General features: G+C 39.7%; 1 protein-coding gene across 2 annotated transcripts; it reads left to right on the top strand.

The window, feature by feature from the left end:
* Positions 1-27037, top strand: nedd4a (NEDD4 E3 ubiquitin protein ligase a). 2 transcript variants are annotated; one of them, XM_086184216.1, is made up of 29 exons: positions 1-242; positions 1175-1248; positions 2403-2481; positions 2601-2639; positions 3490-3543; positions 15745-15795; positions 16202-16263; positions 16412-16514; positions 17043-17206; positions 17295-17412; positions 18456-18620; positions 18806-18889; positions 19168-19287; positions 19487-19702; positions 20442-20519; positions 20721-20775; positions 20854-20912; positions 21094-21159; positions 21315-21544; positions 21974-22095; positions 22216-22286; positions 22601-22696; positions 22782-22855; positions 22948-23008; positions 23088-23147; positions 23237-23344; positions 23456-23552; positions 24021-24093; positions 24519-27037. In XM_086184216.1, the coding sequence occupies exons 1-29, from the start codon at positions 198-200 to the stop codon at positions 24619-24621; spliced, it is 2727 nt and encodes a 908-aa protein (XP_086040342.1). In that variant the 5' UTR covers positions 1-197; the 3' UTR covers positions 24622-27037. The 2 variants fall into 2 exon arrangements, with proteins under 2 accessions (XP_086040342.1, XP_086040332.1); XM_086184206.1 differs by lacking the exons at positions 1-242; positions 1175-1248; positions 2403-2481; positions 2601-2639; positions 3490-3543 and adding an exon at positions 7789-9093 and having other exon boundaries at positions 18456-18616; positions 18811-18889.
* The last annotated feature ends 2 nt before the right edge of the window (positions 27038-27039 follow it).

Here is a 27039-nt window from a genome sequence, read left to right on the forward strand (position 1 = left end):
TGGATAGAGCGAGTGACGACGCCGTCACAGCAAGTAACTACTGGGTCAGGTTCACTCTACTAAGCGTTACCAGCGTAAACATAAGGAGGGAATAATAGAGGTGTAGTAGTAACTACACACCCGAGTCCATTGTTGGGCGGACTACTGCTGTCTTCTTGTTGTTGGCGCTCTGTGGGAGGCAGGAGAGTGACGATATTATGGCCGCACTTTCTCCTCAGACTCGAGGACTTCAGGCAGATGAGGTAAACTTATCACATTTAGCGGCGTCTTATCGGGCAGCTTGCGGGGCTCGGTAGCTAGCCAGCTGGCTAACTGTTTCACGTGCTAACTGTTACTAAACACCGTGAAATGCCTTGAAAATTAGCCTAAGTTAGTTAGCGAGCTAACTCACTCCTTGACGTAGCTGATTAGTTGCGGGGTTTGGTTCCAGTTTGTGTGACTGGTAGAAAATCGATTTGCTTGGTCGGCTCTCAGCTGAAGGTATAAGTTAATGATTTATCCAACACACATTTTTGAAAACTCCACCAAGACACTTTTTTTTTTTTTCAAACAGGAAACAAACAAGCTACTCCGTCGGCCGACGGCTATTTCCCGTCAACACAAACGCGCGCGCGCACACATGACACACATGACGTCACAGGGTCAAATTCTGAATGGTCGCGCTACAGGTCAGATATGAGGCCCCGTAGCGCCTTTACGTCAAGCCAGGGCGATTGCGAAACCTTAGAATGATTCACGAAGGTAACAGTAAAAGCAGAAACGGGGCTGGGTCCGGAATCAGGATATTACATCATTATAGAGAACACATGTGATAGAGATTCATAGTACAACCATGTTTAACACCTGTGGTTGAGATTACATGATGAGCAGTGAAGCTTCAATGAGGTGCTCTGTTATATGACATCGTAGACACATCATCTTGAAGTTATACTATGTACACATAACTACTATCCAGTGTACTGTCATATATTTTTGTTTTCATTTTGCAGTTTTTTTATGTTGTGGTCTTCTTCTCAGGTGCCCTCTCATTGCTTGGTTTTGTTTTATGACTAGGATTCTGTAATATTACAATTTCCAATCAGTATTTATGATTGATAAACTGTTAAGATGTCATTATCCAATTAATAAATTAAGCTGTATGTTGTCCCCCCCCCCTCTTTTTTTTAAACCGTAGGATGAATCCAGAATTCTTAAAGTGAAAGTTATCGCTGGAATCGGGCTAGCTAAAAAAGATATACTTGGAGCCAGGTAGGTCACTGTCGAGGGAAGTTGTCTTTTCTACGTGATAATGCTTGACTGGAGCAATTTATTGTTGCATTTTATCCAATCTGTCAGTTGGCTAATCAGATATTTGATTTGGAACATATATTTTGTTCGGTTCCACATAAATCTCATGGGTTATATTATGCTTCAGCTACATGCTGCATTTCACATGACACATGTCATCATCTTCCTACGTAACTTAATTTGCCATTTCTTATAGTTTTATAAATGATCTTCAACAGTGAAGGTGGAGAAACAGAGCTGGCATCCCCAAGTTATCATAGGCTGACTGGAGATTAATTTACATTGTTGATTTGATTATTCCGATTGAGATAACATTTTAAATCTAGAAGAATGAATAAGAACCTGAGAGCACAGGTTATGATCCTTCACCTTTCATAAAATATGATGCCCTGGTACTGGCTTTGCTGGGCTTGTAAAGGTTCACAATTGCAGGTTTTGTGAGCGGAGGTCTCATTAAGGGAAGACAACATTCTTAGTTCATTTCAAAAGCAATCTAGGAATGACGGACATTCAGTTCTGATATTTTTTTCAGGAATTTTCATATTTTGGAAACAGCTCTGACTTCTGAAATGCAGGAACCTGCTCTAAGTTAAGAGTCTAAGATTGTTAGGATGATTAGGAAGGTTCATTGTTAGGTTTCCTCTTGCCTTCAATCTCCAAAATCCCTCACTCTCAGCTTTTGTTCTGTTTTTCAGTTTCCTTAAAATGGTCAGTGTGAAAAATGGAATTCATCTTCATAATCTTAAATTGTGCCTTGAAATGTCACATTTGTTGTTTCTCTGTCTTCTACACTGATCCAAAATATCTGTAAATATCTGTAACTGTAAATTGATGCCATTGGACCAATTCAACACTAATACAAATCATCGCTCTAGACCTAAGTGGCAGTATGGCTGCGAAATGTGATGTGTTTGTAATTTGTGCTCCAGAGCACTATAAAATAACAATTCCAGGCAATTTCATATCTAACAAAATAAAGAATCTGAAACCATTTGGTATGGGTGATCAGACCGCTGAAAGAGGCACCGCAGAAACCACTAATACACAATGAGCGGGAAGAAGATGGATGTCGACTCCGTAACTGAACCTTAATGTGTTTTCCTTTTGCTTTATAGCGATCCATACACGAGACTGTCCCTGTATGACCCTGTCAATGGAGAAATAACAAGTCTTCAGACCAAAACAATTAAAAAGGTGAAGAGCTAAATGTAGATTGTATTGCTATATCGTTACATACTGTGTTTTATTTGCGTACTCACATATTATTCTGATCTTCTTTTTTTTTTTCATTTCCTATACATGACAACCCGAAGACATTGGATCCAAAATGGAATGAAGAATTCTTTTTCAGAGTATGTGCACACTTGTCAACATAAAACATTTTAAGGAACACGTTAACTTTTTGGGATGTTTATTTGCCATCCTCCCTAGAGCCAGACAACAAGACATATCCCCCTCTCTCGTCTGTGTGTGAGACCAGAGAGACCAGTTGACCGCTAGTTAGCTTAGCTCAATGAATGGTAGAGGGAGGGAAGAGTTAGCAAAGCACCATCAACAGTTATCAAATGCTTTTGCATGTCTCATAAACAAGCTTTGCCTGCAGTTATATAATGAGTGTTGTGTATAACACTCGCTATGATATAATTTAAAATTGCAAGATATCGTGATTTTTTTTTTTAACAAGCACACACATAGCCAGAACTACTTCCCTGAGTAGTGATATCATGCAGCACTTAGACACTTTGACCAGAAAAAAACACAGCGACACTACTTCTACTAATTCCGTCAAATTTTGTAAGAGAAGATGTAGAGAATTACTTCAGAACATTTAAACTTCCTGAATCGTATATACTCAAACTGGAATAAGCAGAGGAGGACCCATGAGTTTAGCAAGCTGAGCGGGAAAGACAGAGATGTGCCACACAGCCCATGCACTTTCATTCGCTGTGCTAAGCTATCTAGCTGTCAGTCAGTCTCTGTGGGTTTCAGGTTCCTAATGACCACACAGGGATTAGCTCAGAGGAGGGTGGCAAACAGATGTATTTCCCCAAAATTTGGTGTGCTCTACCATGTACACATATACATTTTTAACAAGGAGATCAATCATAACTCCAACAGGGAACTGGATTAATTTACAATCATTAAATGCTGTGAGCTCTTTTTTTTTTTTTAATGAATTAACAGTCTGTATGTGTGTTTCAGGTTGATCCAGAGAAGCATCGTCTCCTGTTGGAGGTGTTTGATGAAAACCGTCTGGTGAGTGATTTGAGGTCTTTCAACCTTACACTGAGTTGTCCGTTTGACTGAAAAACGTTGACTTATTGTGCTGGACAGTGTTATGCCTTTTGATTGCTATGGTGCTGTGTGTCTGTGTGTGTGTGCTTTGAGTGAAAGTTGATGCATTCCTCTTCAGAACAACTCCAGTCCATCACAAATGGCATTTCAGAAGACAAGTTTGTTAATATAAGAGTGAAATGCTCTTGGCAAACTCAATATAAACAGGTTTTTTGGCGCCTTGAAGTGACTTGAAAAAATACATTGAAAAATAATGGAAATCAACTTCAATACCTCAGTAGTTGGACATGTCTCGACTGATAGTTGCCCTGTTTATTGTTGCAACACTTTGAGCATTTTGGCAGGGTTTCAAAATTTCCACAAAAGGAAATTGCCTTGTAAAGGAAATTTGAATCAGTCAAAATTGATACTGAACAAAAGAATTAAAATCACGTAGAACTGTAAGAACCAAATTCCCATTGTAGCTCAGCATACCCTTGAACACCTTTCCTGCCAAACAAGCGAATGTGTTAGAGTTGTGTTGATAAGGGTAGTGCAAGGTTATGTTTGAGTTGTCTATCTGTCAGAGATACAGCTTCCCTTATTTTGCCTTCACAGAGGTGATATTATTGGAAAACTGGGACATCTTTTTGGCCAGAACTGTAAATACAGGCAAATCTGGCTGCTTTTAAAACACACGACAACATGTGGCTCACAAGCGTGGATACATGAGAAGGATTCTCTTGTCACATGGGGCTTTACTGACACATGATTGCTGTGAAGGGTTATGTAGCTAGTTTCTTTTTTTTGAAATGCTTGCAAAGGGTGCCTGTAGGGGTGAGAAATATAGCAAATTAGTTCTCAAATGCAATGTTGGCTTCCTACATCTATGAAAGCAAAATAATGGGTGTAATGTGATTATTGTGCCACATTCAGGATTGAAGTGATGCTTTGAGTTTTTTGTAAATCTAGAAAACCCTTTCCCTGTTAATAATATTCCACAAATGCTATACAGTCAATGCCTACATCAAATGCCTATACTGTAGGTGTCTTGGTGTTAGCTGTATTTCTCTGTACATAAATAAATGTACTTTTTCTCCTGAATTGCAGTGAGCTTAAGACTGTCTGCACAGTGAACATAAGCAGCAGCAAATTGGTCTGTTAGAAGAGCAACGAGTGTTCTTATCAGATGTATGAAAACCATTTGGAACAAAACAATTTGTTCCTATAAATCCAGTAAATTATGCATAACAGTGTGTCACACACCGAACTAGCAATGCTGCTAAATATCTGTTGTGTTCCTTGTCCTGTCTTCTGTGTTCTCAGTTTCTTACTCTTAATGTAATGCATATAATGCTGAATGTGTAACAGAGCTGGTAGATATTTAGAATTCACTGCAGTTTGATGTGTCGCACAGGATGTGGTTTAGATTTGATTATCATATACAGTCAATGGACAATAACGATCCATTGATTTTGTTTGACTTAGTCATCAACCACACAATACATTTTTCCACATTAAAAACACAGTACATCTAGCGATTCTTTTCTCCATTATGGTGCTTGTTGATTAGGCAATGGTTGGCATGTGTAAGACGGAGTCACTTGAATAATCTTGTTTGTATGGATCCACAGGGGTATATAATACCAGTAACTATATGCAAAAATAAAATATGTTGAGTTTATTGTTGACAGATACTTCTATAAGACTCATGGTTCCAATAGTAATTTATATTTTAATTTTTTTTGATGCTGCATGACAATTTTTGGTGTGGTCTGTACCAAAATAAGATGTTTGTTTGGACACTATGGTTTGTTGGCCCGAGCATTTCCGTCATACTATAATGCATTATTTATTTTGGCATTCTGTGATACATTTTAATTACATCAAAAAATTTGCTGACCCAGTGTTTCAGATTTTGCCATAATATGATTTTAATGAACTGTATAGCCCAAATAAAAAAAGTACTCCTATCAGCAGAGAAATACACATACATACATAAATACACATCCCACTAAATGCAGAATAAGGAGCAATCATTGATAATTGCAGAATCTTTGTTGGTTTACTCTGTTACATGTTTTTATAGCAATTTGGCTCTCTGCTTGTGAAACTCCTCACAACACTGCTGGTTTTCAGCCGCATGATCAAACAAACGTGGGTGTGGCTAACTCCAGTCAGCCTTGTTATTGTCCAGGTCGATTTCTGAGACATTTGACTGGTGTGTTAGCTTTGCAAGTGTAAGCCTGCACAAATTAAGTCAGTTTTTTTCCCACTCACTTTAGAGGTGGGTGAAATTTTGGGCCTCAGGTATGAGGGATTTTTTTTTTTTTTTTTTTTTGTATCCAGCACCGGTGTCTCCATCTGTGTGCCCTTGTTGAGCACTTGTGTCGGTACTATTTCTTTGGAAAATGTCAAATCTGATCTCATACACTCAATAGGAGCTATTAAACCTCACATATAAGCCTCATGGAGTTCTTTTTTTTTTTTTTTTTTAGGGAGATATTGTCTCTTAACTATGTGATGAGGTGTCCACATCGCACACCGCTCCTGGCTCTTTTGCTTCATGTCAGATCCCTGGGAAAAAAAATAGATGAACCAATCTGTGCTGCTCAGTGGGAGAAAAAGGAGGTGTCAAGAACGTGAAAAGGTTATGTTATCAGATACATTTGAGCAAATTGTTATCTGAGCTCATTGCAGCTACACCTGCTAAATTGTCGAGCTGCCCTCACTGTTCAGCCTCCACTGTAACCACACCCCACCTGACAAATTTAACGCAAACAACAAAGTCCTTTTAAGTAACCGTTGCACTCCCTCTGTGTTTGTTTAGCTACAATGCCACATTCGTGTGTATTACTGTAGCTGGCTTAGCTGTATTTTTGGCTCATGACAGCACATGACCATGGCATAAATAATGTGTGCGTCATCCACGCTGTATTTTATGACCTACTTATCAACATTAGTTAAACCTGCCTTTTTGCCAGATGAGAGATTAACAGCAATCACAAGGTTCCTTGCGTGGGAAATTGTCATGTTAGATACTTAAGAAAATAGTCAATGACTTCTACTGTAGCTGTGAAGTGTCCCCTGGTGAATCATGTCGTCAACTTGGACTTGCTTCGTACTATTACATGTCATATACACACTCAGTGATTCGGTTGCAGGTGATTGCCTGGAAATAGGGCAGCTTGGTTCACAATAGTCTGCCATTAATAAATAGGACTGTCAACAGCAGTGGATAGGAAATCAGACGAGCACTGACTGCTACATGAGGTGTCATATAACAGGTGTCGTGTCACTGCCAAGTCAATCACAGTTTCTTCTCATTTATTATCTTCTCGAATTTTCCCTTAGCAGGCAGGTAATATGTTACATATTGTTTTTTTCTTCTGGAAATGTAGAAATCTAAGTTTTTTTTTTAAATTTTCTCTGCAACTAAAAACGTAAAAATCATCACAAATATTCAGATGATTGTTTATTTGCACTTTGGCATGAAATCGGTCTGCGAACATTCAGTTCACAGACTAAGGTGCTTAATTGCGCTGTGATTTTTCAAAGCAGTTTAATAAAGATTTATGTTGGAGTCAATCCCTTTGATTTCCTGTAATTTAATAGCAGTGGGTAAAAATATTTGTGGGGCCACAGAGCAGCAGAAACATTAGAAGCATAGCTGCAGCAGGAAGTGGAGTCTTGAGTGAGAGGCCGTTGTAACAGTTTACCAGAGCTTCAGGCTGAGATACTACAGAGAAGGCTGGCTACCATGTTTTTTTAGTTCTAGAGCGTTTAACAGGAGTGACACGGTTGGAAAAGACGCGTGCGCTGTGAGATATTAATCCCTCTGGAACTCAGGAGGTAAACTTAACCTGCATATAACTTAAAGTTACACATCAGAGCTGCAGTGCCATCTGAGAGTTTTAGTGTGATTTTGGCTTCCATATAAGATTTAAACACCCTAAAGGGGGTAACTTCTGGGATTGCTCTAGTTTCAAAGGTCGTATGTTTGGGTCATATCTCCAAACAGAGCCACTGACCTCCTCTGACTAAAAGCTGAGATCAGCCTAGAGAGGAATGTAGGATGTCACCAGAGCTATTTTGGCAATGTACAGCCGCTAATGATTGTGATCACAGAGCACAGTACGGAGCAGTTGCTTTGCTTTTCTTTTTTCTTACCAGCAAGTTTTATCATGCAGCACTCACCAGCAGTGAAGGGATTAGAGCGTTAAGCGAATGGCACATCGGCTCCGTTTGCATTTTGCGTCAAGGCGAAGCCACACGGACCCTCTGTCAGAGAGCCTCAGCAGCCATGGTGAGGAAAGTGGAGTCGGTGTGTCAGCTCGTAGCCCCACAGAGAGTCTGGCGCACAGTTCTCTCCACTTGAAGGTGACTCCTCTGTCACCAGACTTTGGAAATTTACAGCGTTACTCTTCAGTATTTATACCCAGGGTTAACACCGGAGCATGTGGTAAAAAGAGCACTTTGCAGATCGCACTGCATCCATGTGGCAAGCTCAGTGGAGAGCTGGATGGAAGTATAGTGGATGGAGAAGCCGGGGGCAATGAAGGAGGAGCTGTTGTTGGCTCTGATGGTGGCTCGTGCAGCAGCAGCATGGCCAGCGATGCCGGGTACTGTAGCAGCAACAGCATCTTTGAGCCAGAGGCTCCAGAAAAGCACAGGGCCACCCAGGACAAGAGTGTACCCTGCAAGTCCAAGGTCCCACTAAGACGGTGTTCTTCCTTGGTTATATTTCCAAAGAGCCCCTGCAGCACCCCACCCGCTTCCCCTGTCAATCCAGTGGCTCTACCTGTTCTCATGCCAACAAGAGGTTGTCATCAATCATCTCTTCAGACATCTGCCACTGAATCATCACGGGATGATGAGGAATTGACTTTCCAAACAACTGCCATGAGTGGCCATCGTTTCCCAAAAGGAAACTGTTCAGCCGATTTTAGGGACACCAAACACATGGTGCAATTCAATATTCCTTTAGAGGTTAAACCAAAATGCAAAATGGAGGATGGGAGGAAAGTAATGGAACAGTCATCAACACAAGACAGATCCAACCGCCACTCTAGCAGCCTGCTGCTGCACTTTGCCCACCAAAGACCAGTTACTTCTGGGAAAGGAGCAACGTCCATATCTACAGTTAATATGGAATATCCGGAGGCTCCTTACCCAGCTACACACCCCGAGAATGAGCCTTGCAAAAAATTGTATCGTAGTACTTCTGCTTGTTTGTTTTCTTCAGCCATACCTTCAGAGAAAAAGCTCTGTTCATTAGGACATGGCCAGGAAAGACCCGAGGAAAACCACTGTCATCGTGCTATACAACGAAGCTTTTCCCTGGAGGTGCCCTACCCAAACACTGGAATTTCATGTCACGTTTCAAATCCAAAACTCAATATTCCTTACTCTCCACATGTGCACATTCATCTGTCTCCATGTTGCCCAGCTAAGTTGCCTAGCTCTGTTACTGATGTAAACACAAGCCGCAAAGGGAACAATACAATGAAGAACCACAGGCAGAATACCGAGGTGAGTGTTGTCTTTGTTTGGAATTGACTTAAACTTCCTGACCATCAGGAAAAAGCTGAAACTAAATTTCACTTTTACTTGAGAGGCAAAAATTTCCTGAACTGAGATTTCTGCACTCCTCCTTCCAGTAGCTGCTGGTGTGTGAGGGAACAGTGTGGATTCACTTATAATGTTGTTCAACTGGTTGAAGAAGATTCCATAGTTTGCCTCCTTACGTTTGACATTTGCTTTCATGTAAACAGTGAGATTGACATAGGACTGAATGTGAGACATTAAAATACAGGGTGCTATTTTCCTGCTAAATTTTGCATATGAGGCTTACTTAGAAGTTATTGTTTTTCTATATTTTATTAAATCATTGGTTAAACCTGTGAAGTACCAGATATTTTTACCCCCGCAGGGGAGGTCATGTTTTTGTATCACGCAATTAACAAGCCCAGCATAGACAAACATTCAGAGGTACTTAAGTACATTACACTAAATCTATTGGCATATTTCATGTAAATATTGATTTTTAGACTTGAATTTGTTCCGTCTGAAGGCTTGCAGGTGTGAGAACGTGCTCACTTTTAGAATAGTTCTCATTTATTTTGTCAGCGCTGTGAGTAATCTACTTAAGTATTTACCCGGGCTAATTTTAGCGGTGGGAAAAGCAGTGCCCCTTGCTGATAAAAATAAAGTGCCTCTGAAATATTCCCCCTGACTCCAGATAGTCTGGTGGTCTGTAGCACTGCCCAGTCCCGTGGATTCAAATTTAACAGCATGATACTAGAGCAGCGTATAGTCATGCCAGCCATCTCTGGACATGGGGTGTGTGTGTGTCTGTGTCTGTGGCTGTGGCTGTGGAGTTGGGATTAATGTCGGCAGGATGGGAGCTTGAGCCTTTCCCAGTAAACTGGCGGTGTGTTCCCCTCTCTGTGGGTCCCCCTCTCTGTGGGTCCCCCTGCTAGGCAGTGTTTGTGAAGTATCAGGTGTCAGCCTCCCCCTCTGCTTTAAGTAGGTTGCCTCCCCCAGCAATTATCAAGTACATCTACTTAAAAAAAAAAATCTAAATTTGCTTTTATAAATTTAGAACTATATTTTCTTCCTTTGAGTTGTATGCAGGATGCCATTAATGTTTAATAAAAGTCACTGTTAATTATATATGTATTTTAGAATCAAACTTTGGTGTTCTTAGTTTTTCAGTGTCACATTGCACATTCTCCATCTCAGAAGTCTGCCTCAAATATGACACACCACAAATACGTTAAAAAAAATGAAAACACGATGGCTTTAGTATCTGGATTTCTTTCTTGGAAATTATATTAATTTTATTTTTGAAATCTGTTTATTTGAGCTTTGTTCTCACAGATGTCCTGCCCCTACAGCAGGGTAAAAGGGGTCACCTCCTGCAGTGTTGCATGGTTTTAAAGTATGATGCCAGTACTTTTCATTGTAAAACTGTGTTTTCCCATGTGTGGGTAGAAAAGATTTATAGATTTTTTTTGAAATGTTGAAATTGTTCTTGTTCTGAACAAGAACGTTATGCCCGGCAAACTCACAACAGCTGCAATATAACGCTGCGGGGCAATCGTCCATGCCGATGTGTGTCCAATGAAAGTACTTGTTTTTGACATTGAGAGGCCCCGATTGCTCTTATATGTACATGTATTTTACAACCTAATGGAAAGGATCTGAATAGAGATCTAAGATGAATGTCGAACCTGAAACTGAGGACTCACTCTAAACTCTCACAGGAGATGAGGTTTTGCACGGACACAACGAATGAGATGACCTTTGAGGGACAGGCACTATAGAAAAAAAACCCCTGTTCCTTGAGCAGAGGACCTGGTGCAGAGAGAGGGAAGGTCATGTTATTATGTGTTAACTTGGTATAGTTATACAATGAGCCCCTACCTCTGTAGAGGTCCTTTCCATTATGCTGTGAAACACACTTTTGATAAAAATATGAGTCTGTCAGTAGCAAAAAAAAAAAAAAAAAAAACACACTCCATGTTGTAATTCATCATTTCAACCTAAACACATGGGAAAAGGAGTCTTAGGTTGAAGAATGTCCTCTAATATATCTCTCATTCCAATAAGGAGCAAATATTGGGAATTAAAAATACAAACCGACATTTCGTACAAAACAGAGTTATATAATGTATTTATTTCACCAGCAGAAAAAAACAATCTAGTGTACTGACTATTTTAAAACACTGTTACAAAAAGAAGCTGTAGGTCTTTTTTTTTTTAATGTAGCCGCTTGTTCCATAATGGATTTTTAATGACAATTTCAGGTCTCCTCTTCCTTTGTACTGATTGCTCATAACTCCATGACTCATCTCATGAGTTAACGAATAACCAGGAGTGACCACATTACACAAGAAAGGTAGAACTACATGAACTACAGAACCCTGCTGTATGATGAAAGGCTACAAGTTATAACTCCAAGAAAGCAGGTTTTTGTAGTTGAACCTACTCACCATTATGAAGTCACTGAATTTGATTGTGTACCTAGTTTAGTGCAACTAGTAGTAACCATCATAGTATATATTTGTAGTCATTTTATACACAGTAACACTCATACGTGTGTTATATTTGGTCACATCTTTTCTTGAAACATAACGTTTAGTGTACAAATAATAGAAATTTCACTCCCTATGATGAAACGATCCCACTAACAAATGTAAGCAGTGTAACAGGTCTGAGCTCCTGTCGCTGGAGCCATAATGTAACACGTCCATATGCGACTACGCTATACTCCCTCGCTTTCGCCCTGCCCTTCAGTAGTAATCCTCCTGTCATTCGTTTCTCTTTCCAGTAATGCTACTGAGCTGAAATGGATACCTAACCCGAGAAGGCCGAGGCGACACAAAGTATGACAATTAGCATTAAGTCAAATAACTTGCGGCACTCGGGAAAGCACGTAAGATCAAGCCTGGCATGTTAAGACAAGTAGGCAATTTAAATGATGGAGGAAAAATTGATGTTGATTTGGAATATGTCCCTCTGTGATTTTATTTTCCTATTCCTGTCATGTGAAGGTCACTCCTGGATCTTTTTAATTTTTGTCTAAATGAAAAAAGCATTTTAAGAGTATCTTGCTTTCACATTATGAAACCAAGGGCGAGACAGGGACAACTGGAATCAAACCAGAAGTGTGTGTGACTCAACAATTATGGCAAGAGAAGATGAAGCATATTGAATGAAATGTTCCATGTATTTGCTGAAGCAGTACTCTGTAAAATGTATCAAGTGGTATCTGAAGATGTCACAGATGTCACTTGAATCAAAGTGGAAAAGTTTTAGTCAACGGATCTGTAGTATTTTGAGGAAACAGAACAAGGATTGAGGTGGTGAACTTCTGAGGAAAATCAATGCAGTTGCTAACAAGCTGACAGCTGCATCACATACCATTTAAATTCATTCAAGCAGGGAATTGTTTGTTTTTCATCCAGGTTCATAGTTTTCCCATCTTTTATTACTTTGTCACTACATACTGTACAGTATACAGTCTGAGGGAGTGATTGGGGGAAAGTGACATAAATGCTTACCCTCCATTGTTTGAAAACAGTGGGATTTGATATGAGAAAACAATTTTTTTATCATATATTGTCTGATGGTTGCATCATATGATGGGGTAACTAAAAGTGTTCAAGGAAGTATTTGTCATCTTATCTTTGCAATCCTGTTTTTGAGTTACTTATGCAGTTGTGACAGTGTTTCAGGAAGCCCATTCCAGATTGTGCTTGTTAAACTGTCACTTGACCACAGGGCAATGTCGTGACAGGTGTGTAGTTCGTAGTATTTGAAGGGAATATGGAAATAACGTTACGTTTGGATATCTTGTCACCAAGCTGCTGCAGTGCCCACCTGTCAAAAGCAGTTTGTCGTTGAAGCGCTGGGATGAATAGCACTGAAATTATTCCACAGCGTGTCTGTAATAGTGTGTAAGCTGATTGGGTTTGTGTTCAGCTCAATGAATCTTGCTAAAAGGAGCTGAACCGAGTGTCACATGACCATCACGAGTGACTCTTTCTTAGCATTTATTTTGGTTATCATTTTATTATCAGCAGTTTTTTTCTCCCCTCTCCTGGATTCCTTCTTTCGCTAGCTTAGTCATTCGCCTGACATCCAGAAAGTTTCCAGTGGAAAGATATCGTTTGTTTATTCTCTTTGATACAGTACTGACCTATATGACTCTTTAATCCAGCAGGGACAGCCGTCGCTACTAGCTTGTCTGTATGAAGTAATGAGTTGAGTTCTTCATCAACAGGAGGATCAGTTGGCCAATTAGTCTCTTATTTGTTGATACAATTTGATTTCTTACCAGGCTGTTAAGTTATGAAGGGCAGCGTATGTTGATAAATATCGCTGCTGTTTTTGAGGTCCCAAATCAGTGGACAACATGGCATGATGTAAACACACTGTAACCTAGTAGGGGTTCAGTGTAGGTGAAGGTAAATCTGATCTGATCAGGGGTGACATGTGAGTGCAACAGCAAATTGAACTTCTTACCCTTGTATATACAGTTTTGTTGACTATAGGGAACAAGTACAATACAGTACCATAGGGTAATTGAAGAAACATTAGTGACTGCAACTTGATTTTGTGCATAAATTAATGCGAGATTCAGCACAACAGTATGAGATTATCCTTGCACACGTACAGTATTTGGAATATGGCACAACAGTTTAGACCCTTATATTAAACTCCATATCTTCTGTCAGTTGTAACTATTTTTTAAGTAATATCACCCCAATTAAAGAAACTCTAGATTCTCCACTTACAGTAACTGTTGTGAAAATAAACACAAAGCAGTGTGGAAGGAGGTTGCATGGTGTCACCGTGATGAAACCTCAAACTGTTTACTGTGTAAACTCGTCATTCTAGTAAATGTCAAGTTCACTGGCTCTTGTAAGGGTTATACTGTATGTAGACCACAGAGAAAAGATATACACACCATTGCTACTACTAACACAAACTTTCCTAATCTCTTCTGCAATGTTGTGTATAAATAAGTCCGGCCAGCGCCTCACCCTCTGAACTCTAAGACATTTCTGGTGTTTTTCAGTTCCTTGAGTGCCGTCCCTCTGTTTAAACACAACAACATAGAACTGAATAAGAAGTATACATTTATTTATTTAGTGTCTTTGACATAATTTTTTTTTTTTTACAAAAAGAAAATTAGAATTTGTTTAATACAATTAGGATAAAAACACAATATAGGCATTTTCTAAATGGCCACAATTGTTAACAATATTCATAAGCTGCACATAAACACATTGGAACTATTTTTACAAGCTTTTTATAACCTTGGTGTTTACAACTATTCTCATGTTCTTTACTTCCTGCCACCTGCAGCTCAACTGAATGAATGTTATCATCATCAACCATCAAAACATGACTTTTGGGTTTCAGAAGGGCATTAAGAGCACTGATACCATCTAAAAAATGAGCCACAAGCATTGTTTAAAGGAATTGCAACAACAGCTTGGCAAAAAATACAAAATGACTTCATTCATTTCAGAGTAAAACATACCAAGGTTTCTTTTTTTTAAGTCAGAATGCTCTGCATGCATGAAACTCAGGAAAAGCTGATATGTTCTTGATGGAAGTTAAAGTTGTCGCAAATGTGTGTCATCAAACTGGCTTGAACCTGGATATACTGCTTGGAGCTAATGCTTGTTCAGACTGGCTACCGCTAGTGTGACATATAGACTTTCTCTCAGCCTGGCTGCTTTTCTTGGCTGCAGTGTGAGAAACGGGAAGGTCGAAGGAGGCCTCCATCTATATTTATTCACCTAAACACTCTATACCTCTATTAGACAGTTTGACCTGTTTGGGGTGGGGGTGGGGGGTGTTAATTTGGTCACAAACTTGTCTGCTCCTATAGTGCTGTGTGTTTGGTTTCAGGCCTTCAAAATTTGAATTGCAACTCGGTGTGGTCATCGTAGATTGATAACCCTTTTTCCTATAGGCTACATACTTAAAGATACTGGAATAGATTGAGTCAAATGACCGTCTTTGTTCTGAGAGGGGAAAGCAGTGTTTGTGCCGTTTGGTGTGTTTTCTTTATGAAGGATAACATACAGTTTCCGCTTGACCTTATGAATCTAATTAGGCTGGAAATCAGTATTTTTCTACTTTTCTTGCTATTTGAAAGATTTAGCCTTGTTTCACCCATTTGTGTGTGTGTGTGTGTGTGTGTGTGTGTGTGTGTGTGTGTGTGTGAGCATTTTGTCACTTGCACCTGTAGCTAAACTCAGTAGTGATGTTACAGGTTCCTGTAATACACTTGTGCATTAGCAAAGATATCCATTGGGCGTTACATTATGTTTACATTATGTTTGAATGCTTTAAAATGATACAAATATATGGATGAAGCTGTGAGGTTAAATTAGGAAGAAAAATAACCTTTATATAGGATAAGTGAGTCCCACAGACAACTGGCAAGATGTCATTACTCCAAAAGAGGGAGAACATGTTGGGGCCAGTCGTGTGCGTGAGTGCATGAGTGTGTGTGTGTGTGTGTGTGTGCGTGCGTGCGTGCGTGTGTGCGTGCGTGTGTGTGTGTGTGCGTGTGTGTGCGCGCACGCGTGAGTGCACAAGGAATAACACTGTCATGATCCTGACATCTGTGTATGACTCCCTCTCTCTTTCTGTCAGACACGTGATGACTTTCTGGGACAGGTGGACATCCCCTTAAATCAAATTCCGGTAAGTCCTTGTGTACAGTTGCTGAAACTGTGTTCTCTGTATTTTGGTGTGTATGACTTGTTGAAGTTCACATAAGTTATGCTCGCTTGTAATTTAGTTCACTGTACAAGCACTCGACCTCAACCTCACCCATGTCACCGTGTAAATATAAACACGCTCACCCTTCTTCTCGTGTCTGTTCCACATCGTTGTCCACAGTTTTGGAAACACATTGTGACATGTTTATGTGACTTTCCTGCTTTTGTTTTATAATAAATAAAGCACCCACAAATTATCCCCACCATTTCATGTTATGGTATATTTTAATATACTCTGTTGTAATGCGATTGCAAGTAAAAGATCTGTTCAAGGTGTAAATTTGTTTGAGGAATTAAAGATTTCCTTTGTATTGTTTTGTTCTTCTCAGACAGAAAATCCTAATACAGAAAGGCCATACACATTCAAGGATTTTCTGCTTCACCCACGAAGGTCGGCATGATTTCATGATCATAAACTCTTTTGTCTCTCCCTGTTTTGCATTCCATATAAAAGCTACACATATTATGGTACCTTTTTAACAGGGAAAAATGAACAGTTCACACAATATATATAAAATTTCTTTATGTTTATCACGCAGCCACAAGTCCAGAGTCAAGGGTCATCTGCGTCTCAAAATGACCTACATGCCAAAAAACTCTGGTTCAGAGGAGGAAACAGCAGATCAGACTGACGACATGGATGTAAGTCTGGCTTCCACTTGTTCGCTAATACAGTTCTGCATCTTGTGTGATTCATAGATCCGCTCCAGTCTTGTGTGCTCTGCAAAGGTAGAGACAGGAAATGAGGTTAGTGAGAGATGTAAGACGTTCTACAAACGTTCAAGGTCTCTTTGTAGGTGTTGAATCAATACACTCACATAAAATTAAAGAGGACCTATTTTGCCAATTTCCTGTTCTTGGACATTAGTAGGCAATAGAGTAGCATTGTGTTATTCATCTGTTTTATTTATTTATTTCCATTTTAATCATGTTCAGAGTCGGTGTGTGTGGTACGGTAATTCCAAAATTGCATTTATAAACATAGGTGGGTCTTAAAGACAAACTGGAGTTGGAGAGGAGCTTTTTTCTGTGTCCGCTGCTTCTGAACCAAGGGATATAAGAAATTATAAATGGGCTGCTTCTCCAGTCCCTGAGCTGAAGTCGTTGTAAACAGCTGGCATTTTCACCATAGTTCCTGTGCTCTCTGTTAAAACATTTTCTTGTGTGCAGCCTGGTTGGGAATTTCTGGAGGCTCAGGACATGTCCGGTCCCAGACAAAGCCAGCTGCTGCCCCCTCTGCCCCCTGGCTGGGAGGAACGGCAGGACAACTTGGGAAGAACCTACTATGTCAACCATGAGAGGAGAACCACACAGTGGCAACAGCCCACAATACAGTAAAGACTGCTCCTCTCTCTAGCATAGCTTCATTGCATTCACATAAAGTAGTGCAGCACCAATGGTGTTTGTGTCTCCTCCAAACAGTGACTGTGATGAGGTGACCCAGAGACAACAAAACAGTCATATGGAAGGGGAGCAGACTTTTATTACACGTAGACAGATCTCAGACCCAGAGGAGAACACCACGCGAGAGTCTCCTGAGGTTAGTTTTTTTTTGTAATTTTACACTGGCAATTGTTGTTTTGTTTTGTTTTGTTTTTCATTATGTAAAATTCATTCTGCTTGATTTTGTTTCGTTAAGACCTTCCTAGAATTTTCCACTCTGTGTAGAGAAACAAAACAGAGCTTTGTTAAACTAACAGGATGGTGAGTTAAGAGTTTGCACATGACGACAAGCTGTTTATGACCCATGATTGAGTATTTCATTAGTATTTTAGAAACCAATGCAGCTTGTCGGCATTAATCAGTCCTTTTTAGGTGAATAGGCAAGTTGCGGAGGAAAGGAGTATTGTCCTTTTGACTTGATATTTTCAGTTTAATGAACCTCACCTGGGTATATACTTTGGGTTTGGATGAATAGGTTTACAGTAAGTAGCACAGCGTTCTTGTTGATTGCACCCTGGGCTGGCTTTCAGTAAGTTAGTATGTTAGTTAGGAATTTAAGGTTTCTACTTTGGCTTGTACGCATGTATATACACCAAAAGTTACAATGCCATTCTGTGTTAAAGACAAAGGTTGATATTCAGCTCATGGATCACAAGTCTGCCTGTGTAACACACAAACTCAATGTAAGATTTCATACATTTACTGTAGATGGGGAAAGCCAACAGCAGCAAGCACAGGTCAGACCTCAGCAGGACACTCTCCTCCCAGACAATTGTAAATTGTTGACTCTCAAGAAACTATTTAGCAATGAACTTTGGTAGATTGGCTAATTTAAGGTGGGCGTCTATGTCATACTCGCAGTAGGATCACGTCGAGCAGCTTCAGCACACCCTGGGGCCCTGCCTCAGCTTCCAGTTTCATTGTGATAGTATTTAGATGAATGTCATGTAGAACCAGGTATTTCATTGTTTTTTTGTCATCATTTTGGATTCCATCTCTCAGTTTTTTTTCCATGAAAACTTACAGAAGAAGGAGAATCTACTCTCAAAAACCATCAACAAACCATCTTCAAGCTCAGCCTTCTGCTGTTGTTGCATCTTTCCTCGGATCTCAGTGTGTCTCCTCTTTCTTATCGTCTAGAGCTGGGAGATTATTACGGAAGATGAATCCACCTTGTACCACAGCAGTAACCAGCTCACATCACCTCCACCTCAGGCACCTTTGGAGTTCAACTCATTCTGCCATGACTTGAGGAACATGCATATTACAGGGGCCACAGCTGGCGAGCAGCGCACCTCCCAGATGGTGAGTCTTTTTTTTTTTCCAGCAGCATGTGGTTCCCATTATTGAGTGAAAGTGCTGGAGAGGTTTATAATGAGATCAATATGAACCATGAGCTCAAAGTCCAAAAGGGAGAAGAGCTGAAAGTATTTGTGCATTAATGGTAAAGTGATCAGTTTCGTCTTTGACATCCCTGACCTCTGCTGCAGGCTCCTGCTAATAATTCAAGCCATTCCAGTCTCAGAGGAAGTGCCCAGACCTCAACAGGAGAGGAACATCCTGTTAATCCGGTGGTGAGTTTCACTTTTGAAGTCGTTCCTTCTGACATTTTACCAGCACAACTTTACAGTGAGACCTGTGAGTTCCTTGATAATCACTCTGAACACAAAATACTTTCCGTTGCGATGTTAGTGCTGCGGTGCACAGGTAACAGTATTCACAAGTCTAGGACGTGCTTAAAATGCAAGATCTGCCCTACTGTTATTTTGTCATGAAGTTGAAATGCTGTGTTATTCAATGAGTTCACAGCGTTCAATATTGATCACCATGTTTCATCTTTGTCACTGAATAGCTGCTTCCGACCTCTGCTGGGCTGCCTCCAGGCTGGGAGGAGAAGCGGGACGGTAAAGGAAGACGCTACTACATCAACCACAATAGCCGAACCACAACATGGGTACGGCCTATCATTCAGGTATGCAGTGGGATTCTTTATTAAAACTGATAAGGGGGGCAAGGTTTAAACAGCTCTTTCAGATTACACTCATTTCTTAAAACAGTGTAGTTCTTATTATCTTTCTTTCCCATCTGTCATCATCATTACTAATGAAAGCCAGAGTCTAATTTAATCACTGGTCTTTGTCTAATACCTCCATATTTGTTTTGTTTGATAGAAAACTTCAGAGTCAGCAGCAGCACAGAGTGGCGCTGGTTTACCCCAGAGCCCCACACCAATCGTCCCACCTGTGTCCCCCGAGGAGTCTCCCCAGCACACCCCAAGCCCTGAGGCCACGTTTGAATCTGGTTCCTTGCCAGCTGGATGGGAGGTCCGCAGTGCCCCCAATGGAAGACCCTTTTTCATCGACCACAATACAAAGACGACTACCTGGGTGAGAATGCAGATGACAAGAGGTCTGTTGGTATAGCTTCCCCCCATGGGGGGGGCTGCTACTTGATGTAGTTCATCTAATGGCCACTAGAGGCTGGGATACAAGCATCACCTGAGAGAGAGTTTTCTCTTGGATTTACAAGGCATTCTTCTTTTTTTTCTTTTTTCCCATAAGAAAAAGGAACAGACTTTTAAGGAGTATTTTCAGAATAATTTATTGATGTATAAAATACAATAAAAGGGCACTGAGGCTGGAGACAACCGTTCCTGTTGTGCTGAGGGACATAACACAGCATGGAGGGGAAATGAAGAGTGATTGAGCTTGTCTCATCAAATAAATCTTGACAGGTCCCAGATCCTCTTGAACATACCAGTTTTTGATTAGATAGCTGAATTTGTTTCTACAATTACATGAGGTCAGAACTACATGAAGATTACAATAACAGATATATACTTTTTATGCCTTTTGTGCTAAAATTAAACAAATACCAACTCAACGGTCCTTTTAAGGTGAAGATATTCCATTGAATACTAGATTACTACTAATATATTAGGAACTTTTTCTTAGTAGTCTTTTAGTAGCCGATTTAAATATATGATTACACTTTGTACTTTGACACTTTGGTTGATAAACAGCATAAACTAGACTGTTTGTCAGTCTGTAGTTGCTCTACCTCAGTTCCTTATGTAAGCATTTCCAGTTTGAATGAAACACATCCTGTTTGTTTGCCTCTGAGCAGGAAGACCCCAGGCTAAAGATTCCCGTTCATATGAGGAGGAGACCCTCACTTGACCCATCTGATCTTGGCCCGATGCCGGTGAGTTTATCCGTTACAGAAAATGTGTCAGAAATTGATCAGAAGGCACTGGTCAATGCTAAGCTTCAGATCTCTAGAAACGTGAAATTAGGCGCCTTGATTGCTGTGTTTGTTGGTTTAGTGTAAAGCTGATTGTGCTGACCATTATATTTAGTGGAATAGACCATTCCATTCATTGAAGGCTGTTTTCTGTCTCTTCAGCCTGGCTGGGAGGAGAGGGTCCACACTGATGGGAGGATTTTCTACATAGATCACAGTGAGTGTGACTTCTAGTTCTAAAAACCCATCTTGGACACGTGACATTTTCTGTCTTATGCTGTATTGTGTTTCATAGATACCAGGACCACACAATGGGATGATCCCAGATTACAGAACTCAGCTATAACTGGACCAGTGAGTATAGATTGTATTGACAGATCATTCATCTGTAATATGATATTAGCATGTAATAAAAACAGGAAAGGCCCTTCTGTTTGAGGAGTTCAAGCTTCCAGTAAATATGGATCACTGATCATAATGCAGGTCATAAATGTAAAACTAATATGTTGTTTCTGAACATTGTCGTCTTTTGTAGGCAGTGCCTTATTCCAGAGATTATAAACAGAAGTATGACTACTTCCGTAAGAAATTAAAGAAACCGGTGAGTGACGTGTGTGTGTGTGTGTGTGTGTGTGTGTGTGTGTGTGTGTGTTTGTATTTGTGTGTATCCATATTCATTCAATGTAGACTGTTTTAAACACAACACAACTCAACTGGAAAGAACTTTCCACTGACTGGCTTTTACTTTTACCTTAGGCTGATATACCAAACCGCTTTGAGATGAAGCTGAGACGAAATGCAGTTCTGGAGGACTCATACCGGCGCATCCTCTCAGTTAAGAGGGCAGACCTGCTGAAGGCACGACTGTGGGTGGAGTTTGAGGGGGAGAAAGGTTTGGATTATGGAGGCGTGGCCCGGGAGTGGTTCTTCCTCATGTCCAAGGAGATGTTCAACCCCTACTATGGACTGTTTGAATATTCTGCCACGTGAGTACAAACGTCGTTGCGTAACCAGAGGGGTCAGAGAAGTGTGTGAATGAATGTAGACACAGGTGTTTTTTAGTGTCTTGCTTCCTCTTTTTTCACATTTTTTTTCTAATTTTGAAAATGCTCAGATGCCCAGAATTATTTTTTTAAAGAAAAGTAAAAAGATATGAAGGACTGATGCTCTGCTTTCAGGACTACAGAAAGTTTACAGAGGAAATAATAGTACCAAGTGGACATACCTTATTACAGATTATTTTTGCAAGTCTGAAGTGGAAAATGAATTCGGACCTTAAGTTCTTTGCAGACAAGTAACAGCTCAATGAGCTGTGATCAACTCTGGGATGAAGTGAAGCAGCCATTGTAAAAACATGCTGTATTTGTTCTTGGAAGAATCTCTTCATGTTATCTGTGATCTGCTTTGTCTTTCAGAGATAATTATACACTGCAGATCAACCCAAACTCAGGTTTATGTAATGAGGACCACCTGTCCTACTTCAAGTTCATCGGCCGTGTGGCAGGCATGGCTGTGTATCACGGCAAACTGCTTGATGGTAAGTGCTTCCTTAATGTGAGTCATTAAAATTTCTTTAGAAAGGGTATTTCATTTTCAAAAGGAATTACATAACCGTGACATAGTTTGATTGATTCTGACATGGTTGTTTTGTTCCCAGCATTCTTCATTCGGCCATTCTACAAGATGATGCTGCAGAAGCCGATCACCCTCCAGGACATGGAGTCTGTTGTGAGTGATTATTCCACTGAGAGATCCCCCACAGACTGTTATATTCAAATACTGAAACACATAAACACCCATCTACACACATCGCTTCATCATTCCTATTTCTGTGAATTGCATTTTGCACCACGTTTGACTGTGATGTCATTCTAAACTTTACCAAGCAGCTGAATGTGTAAAAACCTTCTCGTGGCAAACTGTACACATCAAATATACAAGTACAGCAACAGAACACGCTCAGCTAAAACAGAAAAAACACATTTTCTATTTTAGTCTCATAGCTAATCTGACCATTTCCACCATTTTTGTTCTTTTGACAGGACAGTGAATATTTCAACTCGTTGAAGTGGATTTTGGAGAACGACCCGACAGATCTGGATTTGAGGTTCACCATTGATGAGGACCTGTTTGGACAGGTTTGTTTATTACTTTTCCTTGATACCTCTGAGATAATGGCTTTTCCATATCGTTCATGTGTCATTTCTGACAATCCCTGTTCAGACTCACCAGCATGATCTGAAGGCAGGCGGTGCTGAGATTGTTGTCACAAATGAAAACAAGAAGGAATACATCCAGTAAGTTAAAAAAAAAAAAAGTTTCTTTCAAAATAAAATATTTCTTAGTGTTTGGGTATTTTGATACTTATCTGCTTTTATGTTTCAAACAGTCTGGTGATGCAGTGGCGGTTTGTGAACAGGATACAGAAGCAGATGACTGCCTTCAAGGAGGTAACAACATTTCCACTAACATTGGTAGATAATTGAAAACTGAAGCGTGAATAACAATCTGACATTTCTTGTGTTTTAGGGATTCTTTGAGTTGATACCGCAAGATCTTATCAAGATCTTTGATGAGAATGAGCTGGAGGTGTGTTTCCAGGCCGTCACAAATCCTGATACTGGTCAGAGTCATTTAACTACAACGATGATGTTTACTTTCCTTATTTTTCTTCACAGCTACTCATGTGTGGTCTAGGAGATGTGGATGTGAATGACTGGAGAGAGAACACCAAGTACAAGAACGGCTACTGCTCCAACCACGCAGTTATCCAGTGGTTTTGGAAAGTAAGACAACTTTCCATGCCTGCAGCCAATAAGCTGAGCTGTGTGGACCTCAGTGTTTTGCCTCGTCTTTAAGAAGAGCTTTAGTAATTTGTTAACTCTGTGTGTTTATAGACCGTTCTACTGATGGATGCAGAAAAGCGAATTCGGCTTTTGCAGTTTGTGACAGGTACATCCAGGGTCCCGATGAATGGTTTTGCTGAGCTCTACGGTAAGATGAACTTACACATGAAGGGTATATTGTTGTGAAAATATTTGTTAATTAACATTATGTGTGCTTGTTACGGCTGTAATTTACTTACAGTTTGTCATGTAGAGGAGAGTGGCAAAGGAAACTAGATGTTTTATTTAATCCATAATAAAACCTAAGAACCCTAAACACTGAAGAAACTTGAAAAGTGAATGAACAAAGGATCTGTCCAAGAGACAGCAGGTCTGAAATATAACTGCACTCATAAGATAATGATAACGAAAGGGAAAAAGAATGAACAATACATTGCTCAAGAGTTCAGACTGAAACAGTCAGAAACTGAGGTCATTTGGTCTCTGCCTGGGCATCACATCTTTTCTCTCTATTCAGGATGCACCTGCCTTCATGAGACATTTGGCTTAAATCTTCTTATACTTAATTACGGTTGTCTGATGTTTTATGGTGTTGTTGTTGTTATTTTTCTTTCAGGATCTAACGGTCCACAGCTGTTCACCATCGAGCAGTGGGGAACGCGTGATAAACTGCCCCGGGCCCACACATGGTGAGCTCCTAACAAGATTTTTTTTATTGATATCTTCCTACACTGAGGCTGAATATTTTGTGTGCCAATATTTAAAAGGACAAGAGTTGATTGTTGGTAAAAATGTTTTGTTTGTTCGTTTGTTTGGTTTTTGCTGCTGATAAGTGACCGGTCAGTAGACAGAAAAGTTTTTCCTGTTCAGCTTTTAGGAACTTCACACACATTACATGTTAATGTTGTAAGGATCTCACACACAAATGCTTCAGGGGGTTGAAGCCCCCTAGTGGTCGCTGGCAGTCAGAACACACAGTCTGCTTTGTTGATACATACAGTACATTAATGTGTCACATATCTCAGTATTTAAGAGAGATTGTTCAGTCACACCCTGCAGTTTTATGTTGTTTTTACTCCTATTGAGATATTATCTTTCTTCCACCTCATTAAAGCTTCAATCGTCTGGACCTTCCTCCTTACGAGTCCTTTGAAGAACTGAGGGAGAAACTCCACATCGCCATCGAGAACGCACAAGGCTTCGATGGCGTGGATTAGTGCCTATGCATTTAAATAAGCAGATTTTACAGCTATGAGATATGCCCAGCAGCATAATATTTTGAAGTTGATGAGAGAGCTGAGGTTTCTTAACCCACCAGCTGTGGGACAGATGAAGGACAGTCACACTCTGGTCCTCTCTTTGGGCACGCGTGGAGAAAGGACATCACACGTGGAGCAACAGGTGTTCAACCACTCCACATGTACTTCAGTTTACAAATCAGGGTTTCTTGTTATTTGATTCTGTATTATAAGCCACTCTAAATGTTGTGATAAAATTGCTGAAGTATTTATAGAACACACTTCTGTGAAATAACATTATAACAGACATTTATGTGAAATGCAGAAACAACCAAACTTAAATTGACGTTTGTTTTGTTTGGGCTGAATTGCCTCACAAGCCTCTCACACCGCGTAGCTGCAACCCTTTGTCGTCACATTGCAGTCGGTGGGAAATGAGTGACTTTGCTCATCTTTGTAAATCTGTAAACTTGTCCTTTCACTACATGTTAGTGATGTAAAGAGCGGACCAGACTTGATTAAGTCACAGCCTGGTTCCAGTCATCCGAATCACAGCCAAAATCACTCTTTTAACAACTGAAAGAATGTAACAGCAATTACATCAGACTACTGAAGCATCAGTGCCACAAGTTTAAATGGGAATCTGATCTTGTTCCACATGATATTTATCTAACTGGAACAATTTTACAAGAACACATCATCCAGAGGCTTTGTGAGTTAATTCCAGATGTGTCTGATGTAAACAGCTAGATATGAATGATCAATTTAACCTACATTTTTCATTCCATTAGAAACCCTGATGCAGGAAATCCCAAATATGCACCTCAAAAACCTTTAGTAGCAGAAAAGATGCATACATCTAAGTGAGCAACGACAGTTAAACCAGGTGCATCAGATAATTGATAACGCTTTACAATAAGGGTTAATAATGTCGCCACAATCATGGTTATTATATAGTTATGACAATGGTTAGTTAAGGCCTAGTTAACCATTAGTAATCATTAGTTAACTAATGTCTGACTTAAATGGTTAATGATGCCTAAGTAATGTTTATTAAGTAACTAAGCCGTAACTAGCCTTCATTAATATACCCTCATTGTAAAGTGTTACCAGTTAACTATGATAGAAGTGACGCACCAATGCCAGGACCATTAAAAGGCTGAACTAATTATACTCCACATCAGTGTAGTCTATAGTGGCAAAGACTACATGCGTTGTTTGATTGTGCTACAATTCTATGCATCATTTTATACACAGAAAATCTATCCTTTCTCAGCTATCACAGAAAATTAAAAGGTTGCCTTCTACAAATGATTGAGCATTTGGCATTCAACCTCTTTAGCTCACTCAGTGTTTGCAAATCTGCAAAAGATGGTGACTGGTCCACTCAGTAGCCACTCAAGATTGACATCTATTGTATGCGTATCAGAGTCATGGATAAACTTACCTTAATAGTTAAATCTTCAGGGCAGTAGCTTACGGAAACATTTTGCATTTTGCTAAATATTAAGTATCGTTGCCTTTTGTCAGTCATATTTAGTTCTCTTCTACTCGTCATTGGGTGTCTAATGCAGCACGGGGCTCTATTTTTAAGAGTACAACTTTAAAAAAAAAAAAGGTTTGTTGGTTGTCAAACTGTGTACAGATTATTATCAAAATGAGTAATGTGATGCTTTTTGTAGGAAAGTAACTACTCAAGCAGTTGGTTTATAACAAGATATTATTTTCTGAATGGTAAATGATGTGTTTACACTACCTGCCATGTTTACAGGTTGTTGAAAACGGACGATGTTGCGGGCCGGTTCTTGTCTCTGACAACACAGTTTTATACTTTTTGCTTTTATAAAGTGAAGCACTTTGTTAATATCAACAAGTCTTACTCCTGAACTGTCTGAATCTTTGCCAATCTGTCATCTGCAGACTGCTTAAATTTCTCTTTAAGAAAGTGATCCTAAGCTTCAAGTGCACATGTGTCTAAATGTTTACATGTGAACATTGCTGAAAATAAGCACATTCTCCTCTTTCACTTATATATAAAAAATTGAATATTGAGGCCTTTGTTTGTAATGTATTGTAGAAATGAATTGTTTTTCTGTTAATGCTCTAATCTCCAAATGGAAGTACTGTTATATATGTATTATTGTCTGTTGAAGAAATACTAATAGATTAACATTTAATATCGGAATTATAAAGTTTTGTTACTGTAAAATGTAATTATGACACCTGTAAGTGCATTACAACAAACATTCATGCAACATTACTATATTACAGCTGTTTAAAGGATGGTATGAACTGTAGTTAAATCCCAATTTGATGATAGCACAGCAAATTAAATAGAAATATATTTGAAAAATAAAGAACGTTAAATCATTTATCCAGTGTAATTATTCATAAATT

Source organism: Aulostomus chinensis, chromosome 2 (assembly GCF_037954235.1).
Source record: "Aulostomus chinensis isolate RoL2024-O1b breed Wild chromosome 2, RoL_Achi_v1.0, whole genome shotgun sequence".
Taxonomy (NCBI): Eukaryota; Metazoa; Chordata; class Actinopteri; order Syngnathiformes; family Aulostomidae; genus Aulostomus; species Aulostomus chinensis.